Source organism: Rattus norvegicus, chromosome 13 (assembly GCF_036323735.1).
Source record: "Rattus norvegicus strain BN/NHsdMcwi chromosome 13, GRCr8, whole genome shotgun sequence".
In the NCBI taxonomy this organism is placed as follows: Eukaryota; Metazoa; Chordata; class Mammalia; order Rodentia; family Muridae; genus Rattus; species Rattus norvegicus.
Genome location: NC_086031.1, coordinates 102,988,957 through 103,008,353, shown reverse-complemented (window position 1 = coordinate 103,008,353; position 19,397 = coordinate 102,988,957). Strand labels below are relative to the sequence as shown.

At 45.9% G+C, this 19,397-nt stretch overlaps 1 protein-coding gene across 1 annotated transcript in view; it reads right to left on the bottom strand.

Annotated features, from left to right (window-relative positions):
* The window catches only part of Ush2a (usherin), a 666,448-nt gene that overhangs the window by 26,877 nt on the left and 620,174 nt on the right, over window positions 1-19,397 (bottom strand). The window contains exons 62-63 of the mRNA NM_001302219.1: window positions 16,831-18,347; window positions 12,724-13,045 (exon numbers count right to left, since the gene is read on the bottom strand). Of these exons, the coding sequence (NP_001289148.1) occupies window positions 12,724-13,045; window positions 16,831-18,347 (1,839 nt within the window). The remainder of the gene's footprint in view (window positions 1-12,723; window positions 13,046-16,830; window positions 18,348-19,397) is intronic.

Sequence of the window (19,397 nt, the reverse complement as noted above, 5' to 3'; positions counted from 1 at the left end):
CCTCAGAACCGGGGCTCTCAGAATACCGCCAGCTGATTCTTACATCCAGTATTCTTTGCAAAATGCTAGAGGACCAAGGACAGAAATCTAGGCATACTCATGTTCCTACATCACTTCACAGAGTACAGTGTGTATTAGCATAGGTACTGCCATCTTGGAAACCTACGTGAATATGTGCACGTGCTAAGTCCGAGGTAAAATCAGGTGTCTTTGCTGATTCCTCTGCAAATTCCTCTTCTTAATTTTTGAGACACGGTTTCTCACTTGGAGCTTGATGGGCCAGTGAGACCCAGGGATCCTACCCATCTCAACAGCACTAGAATTACAAATATGTGCTACTAAACTGGCTGACTGTTATTTCCTTATTTACATTTACACTAGATTCTAGGGGATTGAACTCATGACCTCACGCTTGCATGACGTGCTCTTTACAAGCGTTGCCGGCGTCCTATCACACGGTTCCTTGTGGAATGCCCGATTAGAAACATTCCTTGTGGAATGTTTCACCGAACATCATTGCAATAGTTCTGAGGACAAGTTTATTTCATGTAGCGGCAGGGAAGAGACCTCACTGTTTATACAAACCAGAGCATGTAAATATGGCATTAACAATTCACGTCAGAAATTAAAAATAAAAGGCAGAACATGAGCAGTCATGCCCGTCATTAATCAGTAGAGTAAATAGGTTGCATGTTAACAGGCAAACAATTAAATTATTTGTTCCCCAGGGGTGTGGAATGTGACGGTTATCTCGCTCCCACGAGGGAGACAAATAGATATTAAAAGGGTCTTTCCAATACCTGTATTGGCTTGGGCCAACAGCTAATTCAATAGATTCGATCACAACCCACACTTCTTGCATGGCTTCTGATTTATGGCCTTGGCGCGCCTTAGTCATCAGTCAGCACAGTTTGCTCCCCGGCACTCATAAATTATGCCTCATAAATAAAAAGATACAATCAAGGAAGTCCTATCAGCCCCTCCACAGTCTTGGAGTATGTTCCCTTGGCATTCGTGCTAATGCCTTCGTAACGGGTAGCTTGCTGTGGGTTTTGATTATGTTTGAATGGTAACGCGCCAGAACGGGCTTTGCCAGAACTATGGGTAGAGAGGCTCATGGCTGAAGGGAGAGAGCAATAAATCTGTAATTACAACGGTACGGGATCATTTTATTTTGTGAACAGCCTACAGGCTTCAGCCAGGCGGGGCTACTTGGAGGGCTTTGTGAAGCGGCCTGTTTCATTATCCACCTGACTCTCTTTCATCATCAAATGAGCTTTGCCCAGCTCCTCTGCCAGATAGATACCTCTCTGGATCTAGGAGAATCTCTCTTGTACGGGCTTCCTGTATTCCTGGTTCCTTTCATCCCTGAGACTTTGGATCAGGCAAGAAGAAACGAGATTTTAATTGAATTCTGGGAACCAGAGGAAGAAGGTGACAGAGGAGGACCTTGCTTCACTTTCTACTGGCACTTTTGAAATTCAGAGATGTGAAGTGACTGAAGAAGTTAGGAGCCGTTTCCCCTGTTAGAAATGGCTGTCTAGTGTTCTTGCTATGGTGGCTGCTGCTGCACTGCTTGGGACTGCTTGGCAGATGGACCATGACTATGAGGTGGGAGAACTGGCTTAAATGTGGTGAGAAGCCGTGAATTAACCTGAATCCATGTTCCATAAGAGTGAGGCTTCGGAGTTTACTGCGTGCTGCTTGCCTCTGTCCTGCTTTGGAGGAAACAGGAACTCAATTTCATCCAGGTCTCAGAGGGAGTGCACAGGAGAAGGAGACAGTTACCTTTGCCCTTTAGCTAGCCTGTTACATGTGCTGTCGGGTGTGTCTGACCCATGGAGCTGTCCCTTCCTCGAGAGGGAAATTGCCTGACATACAACTATAAACTTCCTGAAAACATAGTTAGATTTATTTATTTTAAATGTTTTTTTTAAATTTATTTATTATATATAAGTACACTGTAGCTGTCTTCAGACACACCAGAAGAGGGCATCAGATCTCATTACAGATGGTTGTGAGCCACCATGTGGTTGCTGGGATTTGAACTCAGGACCTCTGGAAGAGCAGTCACTGCTCTTAACCGCTGAGCCGTCTCTCCAGCCCGATTTATTTATTTTAGTTATATGAGTACACTGTTGCTATCTTCGGACACACCAGAAGAGGGCATCGGATCCAATTACAGATGGTTGTGAGTTACCATGTGGTTGCTGGGAATTGAACTCAGGACCTCTGGAAGAGCAGTCAGTGCTCTTAACTGCTGAGCCACCTCTCCAGCCCTGAACAGTGAGATTTTTGTTGCTGTTGTAACTGGATTGTGTTGTTCTCCAGTATGAGCTTTGTAGAAGAGAGGAGAACATCAGGCTGCAATGTCAAGAGGTTGGTCATGCCTCTTGTATTGAATCATTTAATGAAGGTATTTAATCATTCCAACAGTGCCACTCAGCTGGCATTAAAACCCCACTTCCGGAGGGACCTGAAGTGCACAGAGGTTGATGCAATTTGCTAACTGTAGGGCAGGCTTTCCATTAGAAATATGTAATATGAGCCCAGACTCAGTGCTCCTTCCCACATGATTCTACAAGGGTAAATTTTACCTGTCAGTTTCACAGGATCTAGATTGACCAGGGAATCAGCCTCAGTGAGGGGTTGTCCGGGTTGGGCTGGCCCCTGAGTATGCCTGTGAGGGAGTAAGTACTGCCTCAGTCATGGTTAGGTGGGAAGACCCACCCTAAATGTGGGTGGCATCATGTCACGATTAGGCTTTGGATTGAGTCAAAAGAGGGAAGTGGTTTCAAGCTTCACCTCTGCATTTTGAGTCAAGATTTCATCATGTTGAATAAAATGACAGCTGGACTCTAACTGGTGAGGCCTTGAAACTATGGAGTCTCTACAGTGAGTGGGTAGAGCAGGGCAGGAGTGTGATCTCCAGGGAAGGTAGGCTTTACTGGGTATTATAGTTTGAGTCCAGATGCTTTGATAAAACACCCAGAACAAATGCAAACCAGGGAGGAAAGGGCTTATTTGTCTTAGATATTCAAGTTACTGTCCATCATTGAGGGGCATTGGGGCCACAACTCAAGCTGGAGCATGATGCAAAAATCGTAGGGGAATGCTGATTGCTGGGTCACTTTCTGACTCTCTCGTGGGATCACACTTCGCTAACTTTCTTATACACCTGACTAGGGATAGTACCTTCCACAGTGGACTGGGCCCTCCCACAGCAGTTATCAGTCAGGACAATCCCTGACAGACATGCCGACAGACCAACCTGATAATAACAGTAACTGAATAACTGAGTCACTGAGCCTCCTTTTCATGTGATTACAGGCTGTGTCAAGTAGACAGTTAGTGCTAACTAGGATACTAGGTAAGATAATTAATTATCCATGAATTTAACAGATATTGATCAAGTCAAATCTATTTGTCAGACACTGATTTCCAACCTGGCATACAACAGTAACCAAGGACTGAGCAAACAAACTAGCAAGAAGAGGCCATCCACCAGAACAGAAAGAAATGGGTAATGATTCTAACTAGAAAGGAACTGATAGTACAGAATATGAAAAGTTATATATGTGCATGGTGAATGTGTGTGTGCACACACATACATGCACACATGTGCGTATGCATTTTCATACAGCACATAGGAAAGAGGTCAGTTTGCCCAGAAGGATCTTCAGGAGGATACTCAAGCTGGATGCAGTAGGCAGAAGCCACCATGTGAAGATGTAGAGGAAGAGATCTCAAAGGAAGAGCCTGTGTGAAGATGACCTATGTAGAACCTTGGCTTACTGATAAGGGCAGGAGGCCAAGCAGATGCAGGCAGAGGTGAGCTATCAAGGAGGTGCTCCTCACAGAAGTAGAGTGGAGTCTGTATTCACAGGATCTCAAGAACAGTCCCCTACTCTGATTTTTCTCTTTATGAGGTTGTGGATATTGAATCCTCCTGTGCATGTAATGTTAAATTTCAATATTTTGTGTAGCTGCCAATGTGCTAGCCTTTAACTCCACTCTACTGAGTATTCTTACTGAAATCAGTTTACTAACTCCATTTTACATATGTGCTAGTCTGCTTTTCTGTTATGATAAATAACACTGACCAAAACCAACTTGGGAAGAAAGAGTTTGTGCTAATTTGAATGAGAATGACCACAAGCTCTACACTTGTGTACTTGGTCCCCAGTTGTTGGAACTGTTGGGAACAGATGAGGAGGTGTGGCCTTGTTGGAGGATGAGTATCACTGAGAAGTAAGCTTTGAGATTTCAAAAGCCCTTGCCATTTCCAGCCTCTCTGCCTTGTTCTTTGGATCAAATGTGAGCTCTCAGCTACTACTACTGTGCCATGTATACCTGCCTGCCACCATACTTCCTGTCAATTTGGACTTTACCCCTCTGGAACACTGATCCCCAAATTAAACTCTCTTTCATAAGTTGCCTTGGTCATGGTGTTTTGTCACAGCAATGAAAAGTAACTAAGACAGGATTTATTTGGCCTACATTTCCATGTCATAGTCCATCACTGAGTAAAGGTAAGACAGGAGCCTGGAGGCAGGAACTGAAGCAGAGATCGTGGAGAAATGCTGCTTACTGGCTTGTTCTCCATAGCGTACTCACCCATCTTATGCAGGACCACATGCTCAGGGACAGTGCCACCTACCGTAAGCTGCCCTTCTCCCCACATCAAGGAAATGCCTCATAGACTTTCCTATAGGCCAGTCTGATGGAGACATTTTCTCAATTAAGCTTCCCTCTTCCCAGAAGACTGTTGTTTATATCAAGTTGTAAAAACTAACCAGCACACCAGAAAACAGTAGAAACAACAACAACAACAGCAACAGCAGCAACAACAACAACAACAGGTTCATGAATATAAATCACTTGCTAAAGAACCGGTAAGTTTTATTGGATCCCATCTGTGCTTCTCACAGGGATGGCGTGATGAAGCTATGCTATGGTAGGACAATACAAAAAAGTGGGGACAGTGAGTCAGAGAGTCAGGATCTGGTTGTTCTTCTCCTTTCTTCAACTGGGTAATTGGCTGAGTCACTTAGGTTCCTGATAATGCAAAAGAAGCAACAATACCCACCATATGGGACTACTCCAAGGTCCTAAATAGCTTTCGTTGTTAGCTTGACACAGCCTAGGGGCATCTGGAAGGAAAGCCTTGACTGAGGACTTGCAAAGATCACATTAGTCTGTGGACATGTCTATGGGAGATTATCCTGGTTTTTAATTGATGTATGTGGGGGAGGGGGAGCCCACTGTGGGTAGCACCATTCCCTGGGCAGGTGGTTCTAGGAAATCTAGCTGGGCATGAGGCTGTGTGGCCCAACAAGCAGCTGTGCTCCACGGTTTTCTGCTGGAGTTCCTGCCTTGACTCCCCTCAATGATGGAATGTGAGCTATAATCCAAACAAACCCTTTCCCTCAGGTTGCTTTGTCATAGTGTTTGTGAGAGCAACAACAAGAAAACTAGGACAAATGAGCTAATACATGTGAAGTTCTTCACATATTTCTTCCTTAGCACATAGCAAACATCAAAAACTAGCATCAATCATCATCATATTGTTCACAGGGGAAGACGTGGGAGGATATGGCAAGGCTGTGCACAACCCATGACTCACTTCTGCATTCTAGCTACTTGCTATGGATCAATAAACGTTTTTAAAACCCTTATAGCATTCTAAATTCAATCTATATCTCTTTCTGTATCTTTCTTTACTCTTGAACTTTGAGGATTAAGAATAACAGCCTGGCTTTCACACATACTTTTTTTTCTTTTTGAGCTAGGCAGATGGCTCGATGGGTAAGAGTATTTTTGTGCAAGTACAAGGACCTGAGTTCAAATCCCCAGGACTCACATAAAATAACTGAGTGAAGTTGCCTATTCCTATAATCTTAGCATCAAGGGGAAAGACAGGTAGATCTTGACAGCTAGTCATCTATCATCAATAGTTCAATTTAGGTTCAGTGAGAGACCTTGACTTAAGGCAGTAAGTTGGAGAGCAACAAAGGAAGACAACAGATACGCTACTCAGGTCTCTGTATAAAGACACATGCTTGTGCAACTGGTGTGCATGTGCAGCACACATGCACACAACACACACACACACACACACACACACACTACTGCTCTAAAAATTGTCCATTGGATAACATTTTCTAATTTGTCTTATTATCAATTGCAATTTCTCGAAAAAGTCACCAAGCATAAGCAAAAGAAATATTGGAACAAGTCAATGGGTCCATCAGAAACAGAATCTTATTTCTAGTTTCTATTACAAATATGTCTACAGGCATCAAGGGAAGAACTGTACAGTTATCTAGATGCTTATGGGCAACTTAACGATCAGATATATCAACGGACAGATAAGTCAATGGATGAGCTACATATCTTCTCAAAGGCTGCAGTTGAGGGCATTGGATTTCCTTACAATCTTACCTTTTGTTCCCACCTGTGGATCTGACGACTTCATTTGACTAAGGTACTTGTTTAGAGTCTAGTAGAACTACACCTTTGGCTTGATTCAATCCAGTACAACCTTCAAGTTTTCTCAGTGGCTTTTCAGTCATCAGAGAGTGGCAAACAAAAGCCTGCTGGGTGATCCTCTAACCCAGGAAGGATTCAACCAAGGAAGTCAATGCAATGGGGTTCGCTCTCCTTCCCTCTCTCCCTCCCCCTCTCCCTCCCCCATCTTGTTTCCCTTCCTTCCTCCCCTCTTGTATTGCCTCCTTGCTTCTCAGTGGAGCGGTTTCATCCAGGCAGCTCTTTAACATGGAGATATGCTCTGTGTGTGGAGCACCGTGTACCTGTGGCAGAACAAGTGTGGCCATGAGACCTTGGGGTGGAAACAGCTGTCTCTGAAGGAGAGAGGCCTCTTCTGCTGAGTCTGCTGTAACCTCAGATCTCTTAAATATGTATATTCAGGCTTAAAAAATGTTTATAGATAGATTATATACAGGCTTCTTGGTCTTAATAACTAATTTCCTTCTAGTACACTCAGTGAGTTTCCTTCTAGTACACTCAGCGAGTTTCCTTCTAGCACACTCAGTGAGTTTCCTTCTAGTACACTCAGTGAGTTTCCTTCTAGTACACTCAGTGAGTTTCCTTCTAGCACACTCAGTGAGTTTCCTTCTAGCACACTCAGTGAGTTTCCTTCTAGCACACTCAGTGAGTTTCCTTCTAGTACACTCAGTGAGTTTCCTTCTAGCACACTCAGTGAGTTTCCTTCTAGTACACTCAGTGAGTTTCCTTCTAGTACACTCAGTGAGTTTCCTTCTAGCAAACTCAGTGAGTTTCCTTCTAGCACACTCAGTGAGTTTCCTTCTAGTACACTCAGTGAGTTTCCTTCTAGCAAACTCAGTGAGTTTCCTTCTAGCAAACTCAGTGAGTTTCCTTCTAGCACACTCAGTGAGTTTCCTTCTAGTACACTCAGTGAGTTTCCTTCTAGCACACTCAGTGAGTTTCCTTCTAGCACACTCAGCGAGTTTCCTTCTAGCACACTCAGCGAGTTTCCTTCTAGCACACTCAGCGAGTTTCCTTCTAGCACACTCAGTGAGTTTCCTTCTAGCACACTCAGCGAGTTTCCTTCTAGCACACTCAGTGAGTTTCCTTCTAGCACACTCAGTGAGTTTCCTTCTAGCACACTCAGCGAGTTTCCTTCTAGCACACTCAGCGAGTTTCCTTCTAGCACACTCAGTGAGTTTCCTTCTAGCACACTCAGTGAGTTTCCTTCTAGTACACTCAGTGAGTTTCCTTCTAGCACACTCAGTGAGTTTCCTTCTAGCACACTCAGTGAGTATACTCAGGAGCCAGTGAATGCTGAGCAAGTTCTCTGTCACTGAGACATAGCCCCAGCCCTTACTAATCAGACTTTATGTTGCGGTGGAGGCCGTGGTTTTTAACCTGGTAGCTGGGTGTACATCGTGGCCAAGGTAACATTGGGTGACTTGAAGAGCCCGATGCTAGCACTCATTGCTGCTGCCTTGAAGGGATTCAGTACCAACACAGACACAAATCCCTGAGCACGCCTTTGAGATATTTAGATTGTTAGCCGAGGGGCGAGGAGTCACTGTAAATGTGGGTGGCACCATTCCGTGAGCTGCGTGAACTAGACTGAACAGTAAGGAGAAAGTGAGCTGAGGGCCAGAATTCATTGTTACCTTCTGCTTGTTGTCTGTGGACGCAATGCCACTTGTCATCCACAAAGGCAGGACTGTCAGGGCGGGGACATCCCATTCAGCGGAACGAAGGAAATTCTAGGGTGTTTGTTTAGTGTTTTATTTCCAACAAACAACAGAAGGCTCAGTTTTCTCTCAAGTGAACTGTAGGTCTGGCTCTGCCTGTGTTCATGTGGAAGCTTGCTTGTTTATTAGTTGCCTGTGTAACCGTCTGGAAGGCAATGTGAAAGACCGGCAATGACGCTGGTTTAAGAACAGAGCCCTGAGGGAGGCCAGAGTCTCCCCTGGGAATGAAGTAACAAAGGCCGAGTGGGATGTGGCCCATGGAGTTTCATCCTCGCGCACAGGCTCTGCTGAATCAGAACCATGGGCAGGCTGAGGAAGACAATATCAATAAATCATTTAAAGTCTTGAGCCGTGGGAAATGAGGTGGAGGGAGCTGAGTCCTTGTGGGAGAAACTCACCAAACAAAAGCCTCCATGCTGGGCAGAAATACGTTAGCGAGATTAACACCTCATTAAATGCAAGTCCAAAACCAAACAGAATACATGCTTGGTAAAAGGCTGCTCGAAGTGATGCTGGAAATGCTTAGGAAGGGGTCGGGTACAGCAACAACATCAGAATGCAGGCCAGAGGAGACAAGTATCTGTCACAGGAAAGTACATCCAGACTTTCTGTGATGGGGGCAGGGTGGGGGCTGGGGTGAGCCTTGTGTGAGCGACCCAGTCGAGGACAGGCAAGGATGGACTTGGAAGAGCCCCCTCCCTCTTCAGAATCACTTGTGCTCTTCATTAGAGATTGGTACAGTCCACGACTGGCTCACTAATGCTGGTCAGAAAGCAGCAGCCTCCTGCCTACCCTGGCTCCCTCAGCTTTAGTCCCAAGACCAGAGCCTCACTTCAGTGAGTTAGAGAGCCTCCTGTATGGTTGGGCTATAGATTCTCATTCGTCCAGTCACTAGGCACCAGAAGCTTGTGAGTGTGTTGGGGGGTGCTTATTGCAAAAATCTGTCAGTGTGGGGAAGTTTCAGGAGAGCTAATTAAGTCCCTGTCAGCGAGAGTCAGTGAAGGGGAGCCCTGGCAGGCCCCAGCAACTCCATGGTGAGTCATTGCCTTAAGCAAGAGTATGAATATGAATGCAGAATTACCTGGAGCTGCTCATTAGCCAGACGTCTCTCCCTGAGGTAAAAGCTAAAGCACAGGGCTGGGGGCAAAGCTCAGAGTAGAAGGCTTGCTCAGTTTGCATGTGCGAGACCCTGGGTTCCGCCCTCAACTCTGCACAAGCCTTGGACAGCTCAGCAGAGAGTCACACCAGACTTTCCCCGAAGCCTGTGGAAGACCACTGTCCTAAGTAGCTTACTCCTCCATCAAGGAATTTCTGAGAGAAGTTTGCAGTATAAAGAGTAGGTCAGCACAGTCCAATTGGGAAGTGTTCAAAGCAGAAAATATTCTAGGGGGAAACAGCTAGGGCATGGAGGTACCCCGTGGCTCTGCCTAACAGCAGTGTTTAAGGGAAAGTCTCTTCCTGGAAAGATTCCATTCAGCGGGGAGGCAGGTGGGGTTAAGAATCAGATTCCAGCAGGCAGCCCTTTATTCCGTACTCATGAGGACCACTGGATTTCTAATAGGACTCAGCATGCATTGTTCAACAAAGCCATCTGCACATCCTTGTGAAATACACACAGGTATTTCCTATCACCTTCGTTCAGGTTTTATATCTTACCTGCTTTTTTGTTTGTTTGTTTGTTTGTTTGTTTTACAACTTATCTTTCAGTGCTCAACTCTGTAGAATCTCAGACTCCCAGGAGCTGTGTTGAAATGGAAATGACTCAACTTTTCTCAACATATTATTTTACTCAAGACTAACTCTTACTTCCAAAATCCAGAGGAACACACCAAAACCATATGACAATGACAGGGGATGAATGAATAAGTTTACAAGGAAAACACAGTTTGATTGATTGAGACAGGAAGTTCTGTAGTAACTCCTGACCTCATTTCTCCCCTACAGGTAAACAGTAGGGCTTTTCTTTAAGAAGACTAAGGTGGGATGTCCTTTATGGTGCTCACTTTAATGTCAGCACTTGGTGATGCAGACAAAGATGGGGCAGAAGGAAGGAAGTCCCTGAGTTCAAGGCTGACCTGATCTACATTTGAGTTCTAGGCCACCCAAGGCTGCAGTGAGACTCTGCCTCTAAAACAACCTAGAATAAGTCGGATGTGATAGCTCACACTCGTGATGCCAGCAGTGTTGGTGAAGTGTAGGAGAAGATGACGAGGACTCAGAGCTAGCAGGAATAGTTACAAAAGCAATAGCATCATGTGAGTCCTCATCCTCTGGCAAGCGTCCTTTGATCCTCCTTCACTCCTGGTAAGAGCCCTAACTAGAGATCCAACGCATGCTTGGAACCTAAATGCCTTAAAGAGCTGAGACTTCTATAGATGTCTGGTCCTGCTTCACCCCAGTGAGAGCCACTCTGAGCAAGACGTGATCAGCAGTTTATATTCAGGGTCTCAGAGTGTTTACTGACATCCAAAAAGCCCTCGCCCCTTTCAACTGCTTAGGACCAGGTGCTTGAGAACCAAGGGCTCGTTGACAACTTTGCGCCTTTTCATGAAGCTAATGGGAAAAAAGCAAAAGGAGAGCCACGCAGGACCTGGCATTTCTAATGGTATTCTGCTTCTGAGAGTGGAGACAATAGGTATTTGTCCTTTGATACAGGCCAAAATCCTATCCTAAACCTTTCAGTTTGTTCTGCTTTCAATTTACTTTGGAGGCTGAAGAGAGGTCTCAGAAGTCAAGCGTGGTTGAAGCACTTGCAGTGGGCCCGAGTTTATTCATAATATCTACACTGAACAGCTTACAAAGTGCCTGCAACTACAGCTGAAGTGGATCAAACGCCCTCTATTGGCCTCCACATGTACTTGCACTCACATGTTACACACACACACACACACACACACACACACACACAGAGACATCAAATAATTGAAAACAAGATGTAGCAAAGCATATCTCTAGTTTGCTCTGTAGCTGCGTCAGCATTATCTAGATGGCTATCTTATCATAAAACTCTTTCTGTGGAAACATTTATATGTAAATGGGATAAATAAATAAATACTATAAATAGCCCTCCCATCCATTCAGATTAGGTCTCGCAACCAAATAGTTGGCACCCAACCAAGGGGACACTCTTGCTTTTAAGAGAGTTTTTAAATTTGTAATTACAAACAATCGATTTGGATTTATTTCAAGAGTCGATTTGTATTTCGATGCTAACTTCTTCAGGCAACTTGTGTGAGTCCAATGTTGTCTTGCGATGCTCTATTTTGTACGTAAAATGTTACTTCTAATCAAATCATCACACTTCTTTGTATCTGTCGGAGTGCTGGTAATTTTTATTGTTATTTCTGATGTGATTCTCCTGCCTTACCCTCTGGAGTGTTGGGATTGCTGGCAAGGGTCGCCATGCTGTGTTACTGCAGTGCTGGGTCAGAACTTGGGGAGTCTTGCTTGCTGGGCAGAGACTCTGCCAATGGAGCTACAGACCTTCGGACAAGTTTTTCAGGCTTGGTCTTTCTTATCTGAAGATTCTTCTCGGTGTTTGCCTGACCTTCGGGGCCTCTCCACCAGCAATCTTCTTTGAACTGCAAACTTGAGAAACTAAGTCTGGCTTAAGTAGAGGAGACACTATGGGGTCCTACGAAACTGAGAGAACAGTGGGAGAACAGTGCTTGGGAACTGCAGAAGAGAGACCTTGAGTCTGAGCTGAGGGTAATTCTACCAGGGTTTCTGACTTCTGCCTTTGAAGATTCCAAGTTGCTGGGTAAAACCAAGTGTTAGGGGAGTGTGTGTCTGAGTGCAGCCCTGTGTATATCCGTAGTCTGGGAGACGGTGAGATGCATCAGATCCATCTTCCTTAGGAAATGGCCGTGCTGCTGCAGGAATAATGCATGCAGATCCAATGGCCTCACAAACATCTCAGAGATCGCCAAATACTCCGGATATCATTCCTAATTCTCAGACTTTTAAGGGATGTGCGATGTCTTCTAAACAACCAACTGAGGGGTAGATTGGCTTTTAACTGACTTCGTTTCCACAGGCAGATTAGTTACAGCCTTCCAATTCCTCTCTACACTCTTCCTTGAGCACTGAGACCTGTGAGGTCTACACTCTGCTTCACTTTGTTTTGTTAGACCCATGGGTTATTTTCCTCAGGATGGTTTGAGGAATGAGTACGAGCAAGGCAACACAGGTGGAAGGGAGCTGACAGGAGAAAAGCTACCCCCAACAAACAATCCATCTGCAACCTACAGAAAAGCCAAGCATCGGGACCGAGGACCGGGAAAATGAAGAGGGTAAATGATAGCCTTCCTCCACTCACCAGCCGCTTAGAAAGATTTAAAGGGTGTTACAACCTTCTCTGTGAAACCACATCTCTTTAAGCGGCTTTTGGAATTGCAAGGAGCACTGTAGAAGGGCTCTCTGAGGGGTGCGCACCATCCTAGCTTGAATTTTGTAAGACATACAGAGTTCATACCTGGTATTCGTACTCCGTGAAAGGTAGTAGTTCTCGATCCGTGAAGGAGCTTAAGCTGCCATTATAGATTAACAGCGGACTGGACGTGCCAGGCCAGGACGCGGTCTGTCTTCTGTACAATTCAAAGCGTACGATTTTTCCGTGTGGCTGGAGGGGCCCTGCCCACCACACGGCTACTATGGGCTGAAATCCCCCTGCAGCTGTCTGCACCTCCAGATGTGGGGCTGGCTGCAGCAGAGGTGGGATCTCTGAGGTTTGGGTAGGTGTCCACTCACTGGAGGTACATCCGAGGGCCGTGCAGGCTTGGACACGCACTTCATACCTAGAGGAAACAATGGAGGATCACAGGTGACTCTTAATTCTGTCTGGGTCAAGGTTTTAAAAGGCTACTTGTTTTCAGAAGAAAAAGAAAAGAATTTACATTTATTTGTATGACATTAGCTTTTTAGATGATAAAGTCATCATATTTTTATGGAAAGTGTTGAACGTTTTCAATCTTCTAAAAGTTTTAAACTCCTGGGAAAGACCTCCATCTGTCTGGTGAGTGGTCAGTTCTTGCTGAAAGATAGATGTATGAAGTAGGAACGTCTTGGTCTGCTCTGCAGCATAGAAACCCAGGTACTGTGAAAGGTGCTTCACACAGCTTTGCACGCAACCCAGACGCCTCCTACTGTGCAGACAGGGCCAGGCCATTCCCTGGGAATGTTTTCTGATTATGAAGGGGCACTGCCATGTTCCGGTCTCTGTGGTAATGAATCTTCTCACCTGATACCTGACATCTTGAAAAGGGACCCTTACTTCACACAAAGACCTCTGGGGGGCAAAGTTAACCCCCCTACACACTAGATTATCCATCACAGAGACACCTTATCACTCCCCAGTCAAGCTCTAGTAATCAATTATGTTTTGCTGTAACAGGTATCTACTGCTTGGAAAGGTTAGATTTCCATAGCAGAGCCTTTTGAGGCAAAGGCCATGGTTAGCGTGGACTGTCTCAGCTGCCAGTGAGTGCTTGCTGCTCTCTTCGTGTGCCCAGCTGGCTTCCCGACACCCCAACAGTCCCTCCAGCTACCTGTTGCCCCCCCTTACTGCCCTTGGATCCAGTTATCTCTTTCTCCTTTGTCTCCGTTAGTCCCTGTTCTGCTCTTGCTTGTTCCCTGATCTGCATTTTGGCCGCCTTCATTAGGTTTTCCATTTCCTCTGTGACTCAGTGATTGTTAGTGTGAACTGTCAGCTCACGGGATCTGGAAACACCCAAGTGAAGAGCCTCTGGGGACACCTGTGAGAGATAATTACCCTCTGGGCAAGGGCATGCCTGTGTGGGAGGTCACCTTGGTTATGGTCATTGAGGTGGGAAGACCCAGAAACAAGAGCCGGCTGGCTATACCATTTCCTAGACTCAACAAAGTGGAGGAGGTGAGTTGAGCCCCAGTACCCATCCCAACCTGCTATTTGATGTTGGATGTCATGTGACCAGCTGCCCTAAACTCCTGCCACTCTGACTTCCCCACTGAGAAGAAGTGACTCATCTGGGAACCCCCATGTGCCCTTCCCCGGTTAAGCTGTTTTTGACTCAGTATTTTATCACAGTTCGAAATGTACCCACTACAGACTTCTTTTATTCTCTTCCCTCCACACCTTGTCTCTCCTGTGTTCTCTCTTCTGTCTTACACGTCTCTACTGGGCTAGCATTGCCAGTTGATCGGGGAGCAGTCCACCACTGTGTGTGCATGCCAGGTCAGATTTCTAAAGGAAGCTGTCGGGTCAGTTTTGATTCACAGGGAAGGGATTTCTGGAGTAGCTGTGGGTAGTTTTAAAGTCCTAGGTCAAGTGAGGGTCGTGACTCCCTTGGTCGAATGCTTGCCTAGAATGACTGGAGGCCTAGCCCTGGCAGTTCCTGACTGAGCAGAGCCGTGCAAGCTTTTAATTCCTGCATAGAGGAGGAGGAGGAGGAAGGAGGAGCAGAAATTCAAGGCCAGCCCAGGTGACATGAGACCCTGTCTTGAACAAACAAAACAAGTTCTCTGCGGTGGCACAAGCTTGTCGTTCTAGCACGTGGGAGGAAGATCGGGAGTCTAAGATGATCCTTAATGATGTAATGAGTTCTAGTCCACAGTGGGTTACATGAGACTCTCTCCTAAAGGCAACAACAACGTCAAACAAACAAAGTCAGGGGCGCTTTCTTTCCGGTTCTAGAAGACTGTTAAACTGCTTCCTACTTACTGACCAGCTGGTGTGCATGAAGATGGACATACTAATTTTCATTGTGTCTAGTAATTATTAATATGATTTAAAACCCACAGAAACAAAAAGGACAGGAAATCAACTGCTACAGCTATGATACTCTCTTATAGATCCCCAGGGTCGCCACGTCAGCTAACAGGACGGAGAGGACTCCACTCCTCTATACACCCCTATGTGTCCTTCCTAGGATTACCACTTAGTTTTCGTATGTATTTATTTTCTCTAGATAGGGTGTCACCTTGACATCTGGGAGCCATTTTCTCTAGAAATCCTTTTAGATATCAGGGCTCGAAGAGGGGTAAGATGGGAATGATTTTGATACTTGTGTTGCGGTCACATAAAGAGGAATCTGACAAAATGCAGGGCTCCTCGCCAACGTGGGCTTTTTAAATGTCCTGAGATAAAAGCCAACTCACATAGCATGTAGATTAGCGGTGGAGAATACCTGAAGAGCTTTTAATTACTGTTTAATATTTAATATGATGCTAAATAATTGCCCTGAGTAGATGCATAAGACCATGAATGCTTCATTCAAACAGCACTATACACCAGAGATAATCGTGGCGGTGTCTAATCTCCACACCAGGACATCATAATTACAGCTCAGTTTTACCTGTGGTGGCTGGATAGCAATGCCTTTGCAGACTTCAAAATCATTTTTACAAAAGGGATTCTACTAATTTTACTACATTTTACACACAAAATGTCCTTTATTGCTCTCTTCTGTGGGGAATGACAGCTACCTGAAACGGGGTGGGGGAAAATGCTCAGAGGTTCTGAAGCTTTGGAGTCAGTGTTGATGTAGAATATTTCAATGCATCTCACAGAAGGCAGACATGATCTAGGGCAACACATACTAGCAAAGTGTTGCCATCTGAGCGGTCATGAGTCTGAGGGAGTCCTGCAGAGGATACAGCACTCAAGACTCCATTATCCCACGAAGTGGGGCTACAAATCCTGATACAGTAGACTTCTGGCTGATACATTTCAGTTGTATATATGAATGTGTGTGTGTGTGTGTGTGTGTGTATGTGTGTATGTGTGTGTGACTGTGGGTGTATATGTATGTATATATCAATTTTTGTGTATATGTGTGTGAATGTATATGTATGTGTATGTATGAGTATATGTGTGTATGTGTATGTATGTCTGTGTGTATGAGTGTGTGGGTAAGTGATTGTATATATGTGTATATGAATATGTGTGTATGTGTGTATATGTATGCATGTGTGTATGAATATGCATGAGTGTGTGTGTGTGGTGTGTACATGTATGTGTATATGTGAATATGCATGAGTGTGAGTGTACATGTATGTGTGTGGTGTACATGTATGCATATGTGTTTGGAAGCTAGAGAGTTGCCTGAGGTTGTTAGTCACTCTCACATTATTTTTGGAGAACAGGGTCTCTCTCTGAATCTGCAGGTCATTGACTCAACCAGTTTGTAGCTGACTGGTAACCTGGTGGTCTTGACTTTACCCCTCATGTGCCTACCAGCTGTGATAGGAACAGACCTGTTTCTGTGTGTGCTTAGGATCTAACTCAGGTGCCAAGTTCTTAACCCACTGGGCCATCTCTCCAGCCCGCCTTTCAGCTTAATAACTGCTCATGGTCTGCAACTCAGGTAGGGGATTGGCCCCAGCGCTTGGGGACCTACTCTAGGTGACAAACTGACAACATTTCTGGGAAACTCAAATCGAAACATCACCTGTAAGAGTTCTACTCTTCAGAGGCTGAGAAAACGAGCTGCAGTTAAACGAGGAGGGCGGGAACTGGCCTCATGCATCTTGCCTTGGGAGCCTCATTGGCCACAGTATCACAGAACAATGACTTGCTTCCAGAAACCCCAGCTTGGCTGCTTACCTGTGAAACGGCTTCAGGTGCTTTACTGCGAGTGACCGTGTGCCAAAAGAACTGTGTGTTGTGTTAATACACATAGTTCTGATTTCTCCTTCCAACAGCTCGCGGATGAAGAGCGTGTAGTTGGTGATCTTGCCGTTTGTCCTCACTGGAGGGTTCCAATTCACTAAGAGCTCAAGAGCTTCCCCTGCACGGAGCTTTGGGGGCTGTAAACCTGAGGGAGCTGAGGGGCTGGTTTGACCCTTGACAAGTGGGCTCAAGACACTGCCCCGGCTGTTGGTGGCAGTCACTGTGTAGCCATATTGGACACCTGGAGTAAGGATAAAATCATGGTAGCGAGTTTCCAGGCCTATATACACAATGGCTCCATCTCTCCGAAGCTCATAACTTCTGATCTGGCCATGTGGGTTTCTTGGAGGTGCCCATGTAATTTCTATTGATTCTGGGCCCATGACGTGCAGTGTGGGCGGGTCCATGTCCTCTGGTGGGGCCTCCATTGTCCAGGCAGATGCGACCCTACTAGCAGTGCACCCTCCCTTTGTGCAGGCTACCAGGGAGACATTGTACTGGGTGAAAGGCCGCAGGTTGGAGAGCAGCAAGGACAGGTCCTGCCCAGCCAAGTGCTCCTCGCCATCACAGTGAAGCAAATATTTAGCAATCTTTCCATTTGGGACTGATGGTGGGGACCAAGACACATTTATCTGGTGGGCACCGATGGCCCAAAGAACCGGAGGGCTGACTCCTGCTGGAGATGCCTCAGGAGTAGTGATGTTGGTGGGCTCACTGGTACAGCACCCACCACCCGTGCAGGCAAGGACAGCGTAACTGTAAGTTGTAAAGGGAAGCAGCTGGCCATCCGTGTAGCTGAAGGTGCTGGAGTTGAAACTGGCAGCAGCGAACACTCCATTCCTTTGAAGTCTGTAGGACTGGATGACACCATTAGTGTGTCGGGGTGCAAACCAGGAAATCAACAGTTGGAGGGGACTCGTAGACACGTAGGATACCTCTGGTGGAGAGAGGCCGTCTGGGGGTGCTTGCGATGTTCTTACCACACTCCAAGAGCTACAGGTGTGCCCTGCGGAATTCCAAGTGCAGATTCTGTACGAGTATAGCCCCCATGGCTGCAGGCCTGTGTCAGTACATACCCACCCATTCCCTTCTGTGTTGTATTCCGTGAAGACAGTGTTCTCGTCTGCCTGCACTGTCCTGTTCCCCCAGTCCTCTCCCTGCAAGCGTCTGCGGATCACTTCATAACGAATTATCTTCCCATTGGGGTTAGCGGGCTGAGACCAGTGCAGCCTTACACTGGTGGGCTCCACAGACTGGATGGTAGGAGCCATTTGAGAATCTGGAGGAGCTTCCTCTGTCCAGAGAGTCTGGGGCACCGAGTGAGCACAGCCCGCTGCTGTGCAGGCCTCCAGGGTCAAGATGTAGAGAGTGAAGGGGGCCAAGCGCCGGAAGAGAAACTGTCGACCCAGGCCTGAGTACTCTGGGAGCCCATCGCTGAAGACGTTGTATGCCTGCAGGACAAAGGGAAGAGGAGGATGTCAGTGCTGTGAGGTCCTTGCAGCTGTTTAGTCCCTCTGAAACATTCACATGCCTGCCTGAACCCATTAGCATTCGCATGCTGACTTTAGACACAGGATCTGTCACAGTTAATGTAAGGTCCACAGAAAACTGGGGTAGGATCTAAAAGGTTGGAGAACATCTAAGCATTGACCCAGACCTCAGGCTGTGAAATACTGAGGCTCGCTTGGCCCCCATGAGGTTTGAATGGGAAGAAGAACCTTCAGATCTCCTGTTTATGGATACGCCATGCTCCTGATCTCATCTTGACTTGGGTGTGTGGGGTTTATATGAGCAACCCGCCTTCTTCCAAACTTTCTGTGGAATGGGGTTATACTGCTAACCATCCTTGTTACAGGATCTGAGGGTGGATCTGTGTGTGTGTGTGTGTGTGTGTAGGCTCACATTATGTTATACAAATATATACATGTATACAATATATACAATATATATAGTATGGACACCCATTTACATGGTTTTAATAACAACGTGGGAGAGGGAGATGGCTTTGAAGTCACAGAAGAATCGATCTCTCATTTGGTGGTATTGCTTTTGGTCTGGGCGAGCCCATCTGTGCTCATCACTTGCAGAGACTTAACCTCTGCAGCAGTCCTTTGTAATTACACGGAACTGACAAACAGTGTCTGGCTGGTTCATAAATCTCTATTAGCTAATTATCAGAAGCTAACCCTGTTTCCTCTTTGCATTTGCTCTCTTATTGTCCAAGGTAATTATTTTATATCTCGCCCTCTCCCCACTCACTGCCAGTGCACCGTTCTCTCCCTCACAGTTGCTTGTTGACATCAAGCCTACTTCATTGAGATACTGATAAAGTTAGGAAGGCTCGCTGGCTCTCACATTGCCTACTGTTGGTTACCCTTCCACTCCTGTCAGTCCTGAGTCTGATACTCCAGATGGCCTCTGACCTACAGTCTGGTAAGGAGACATATTGGAATGGCCATTTTCTTAACCTTCAGTTTTATACTGAACAAATCACACGGTTA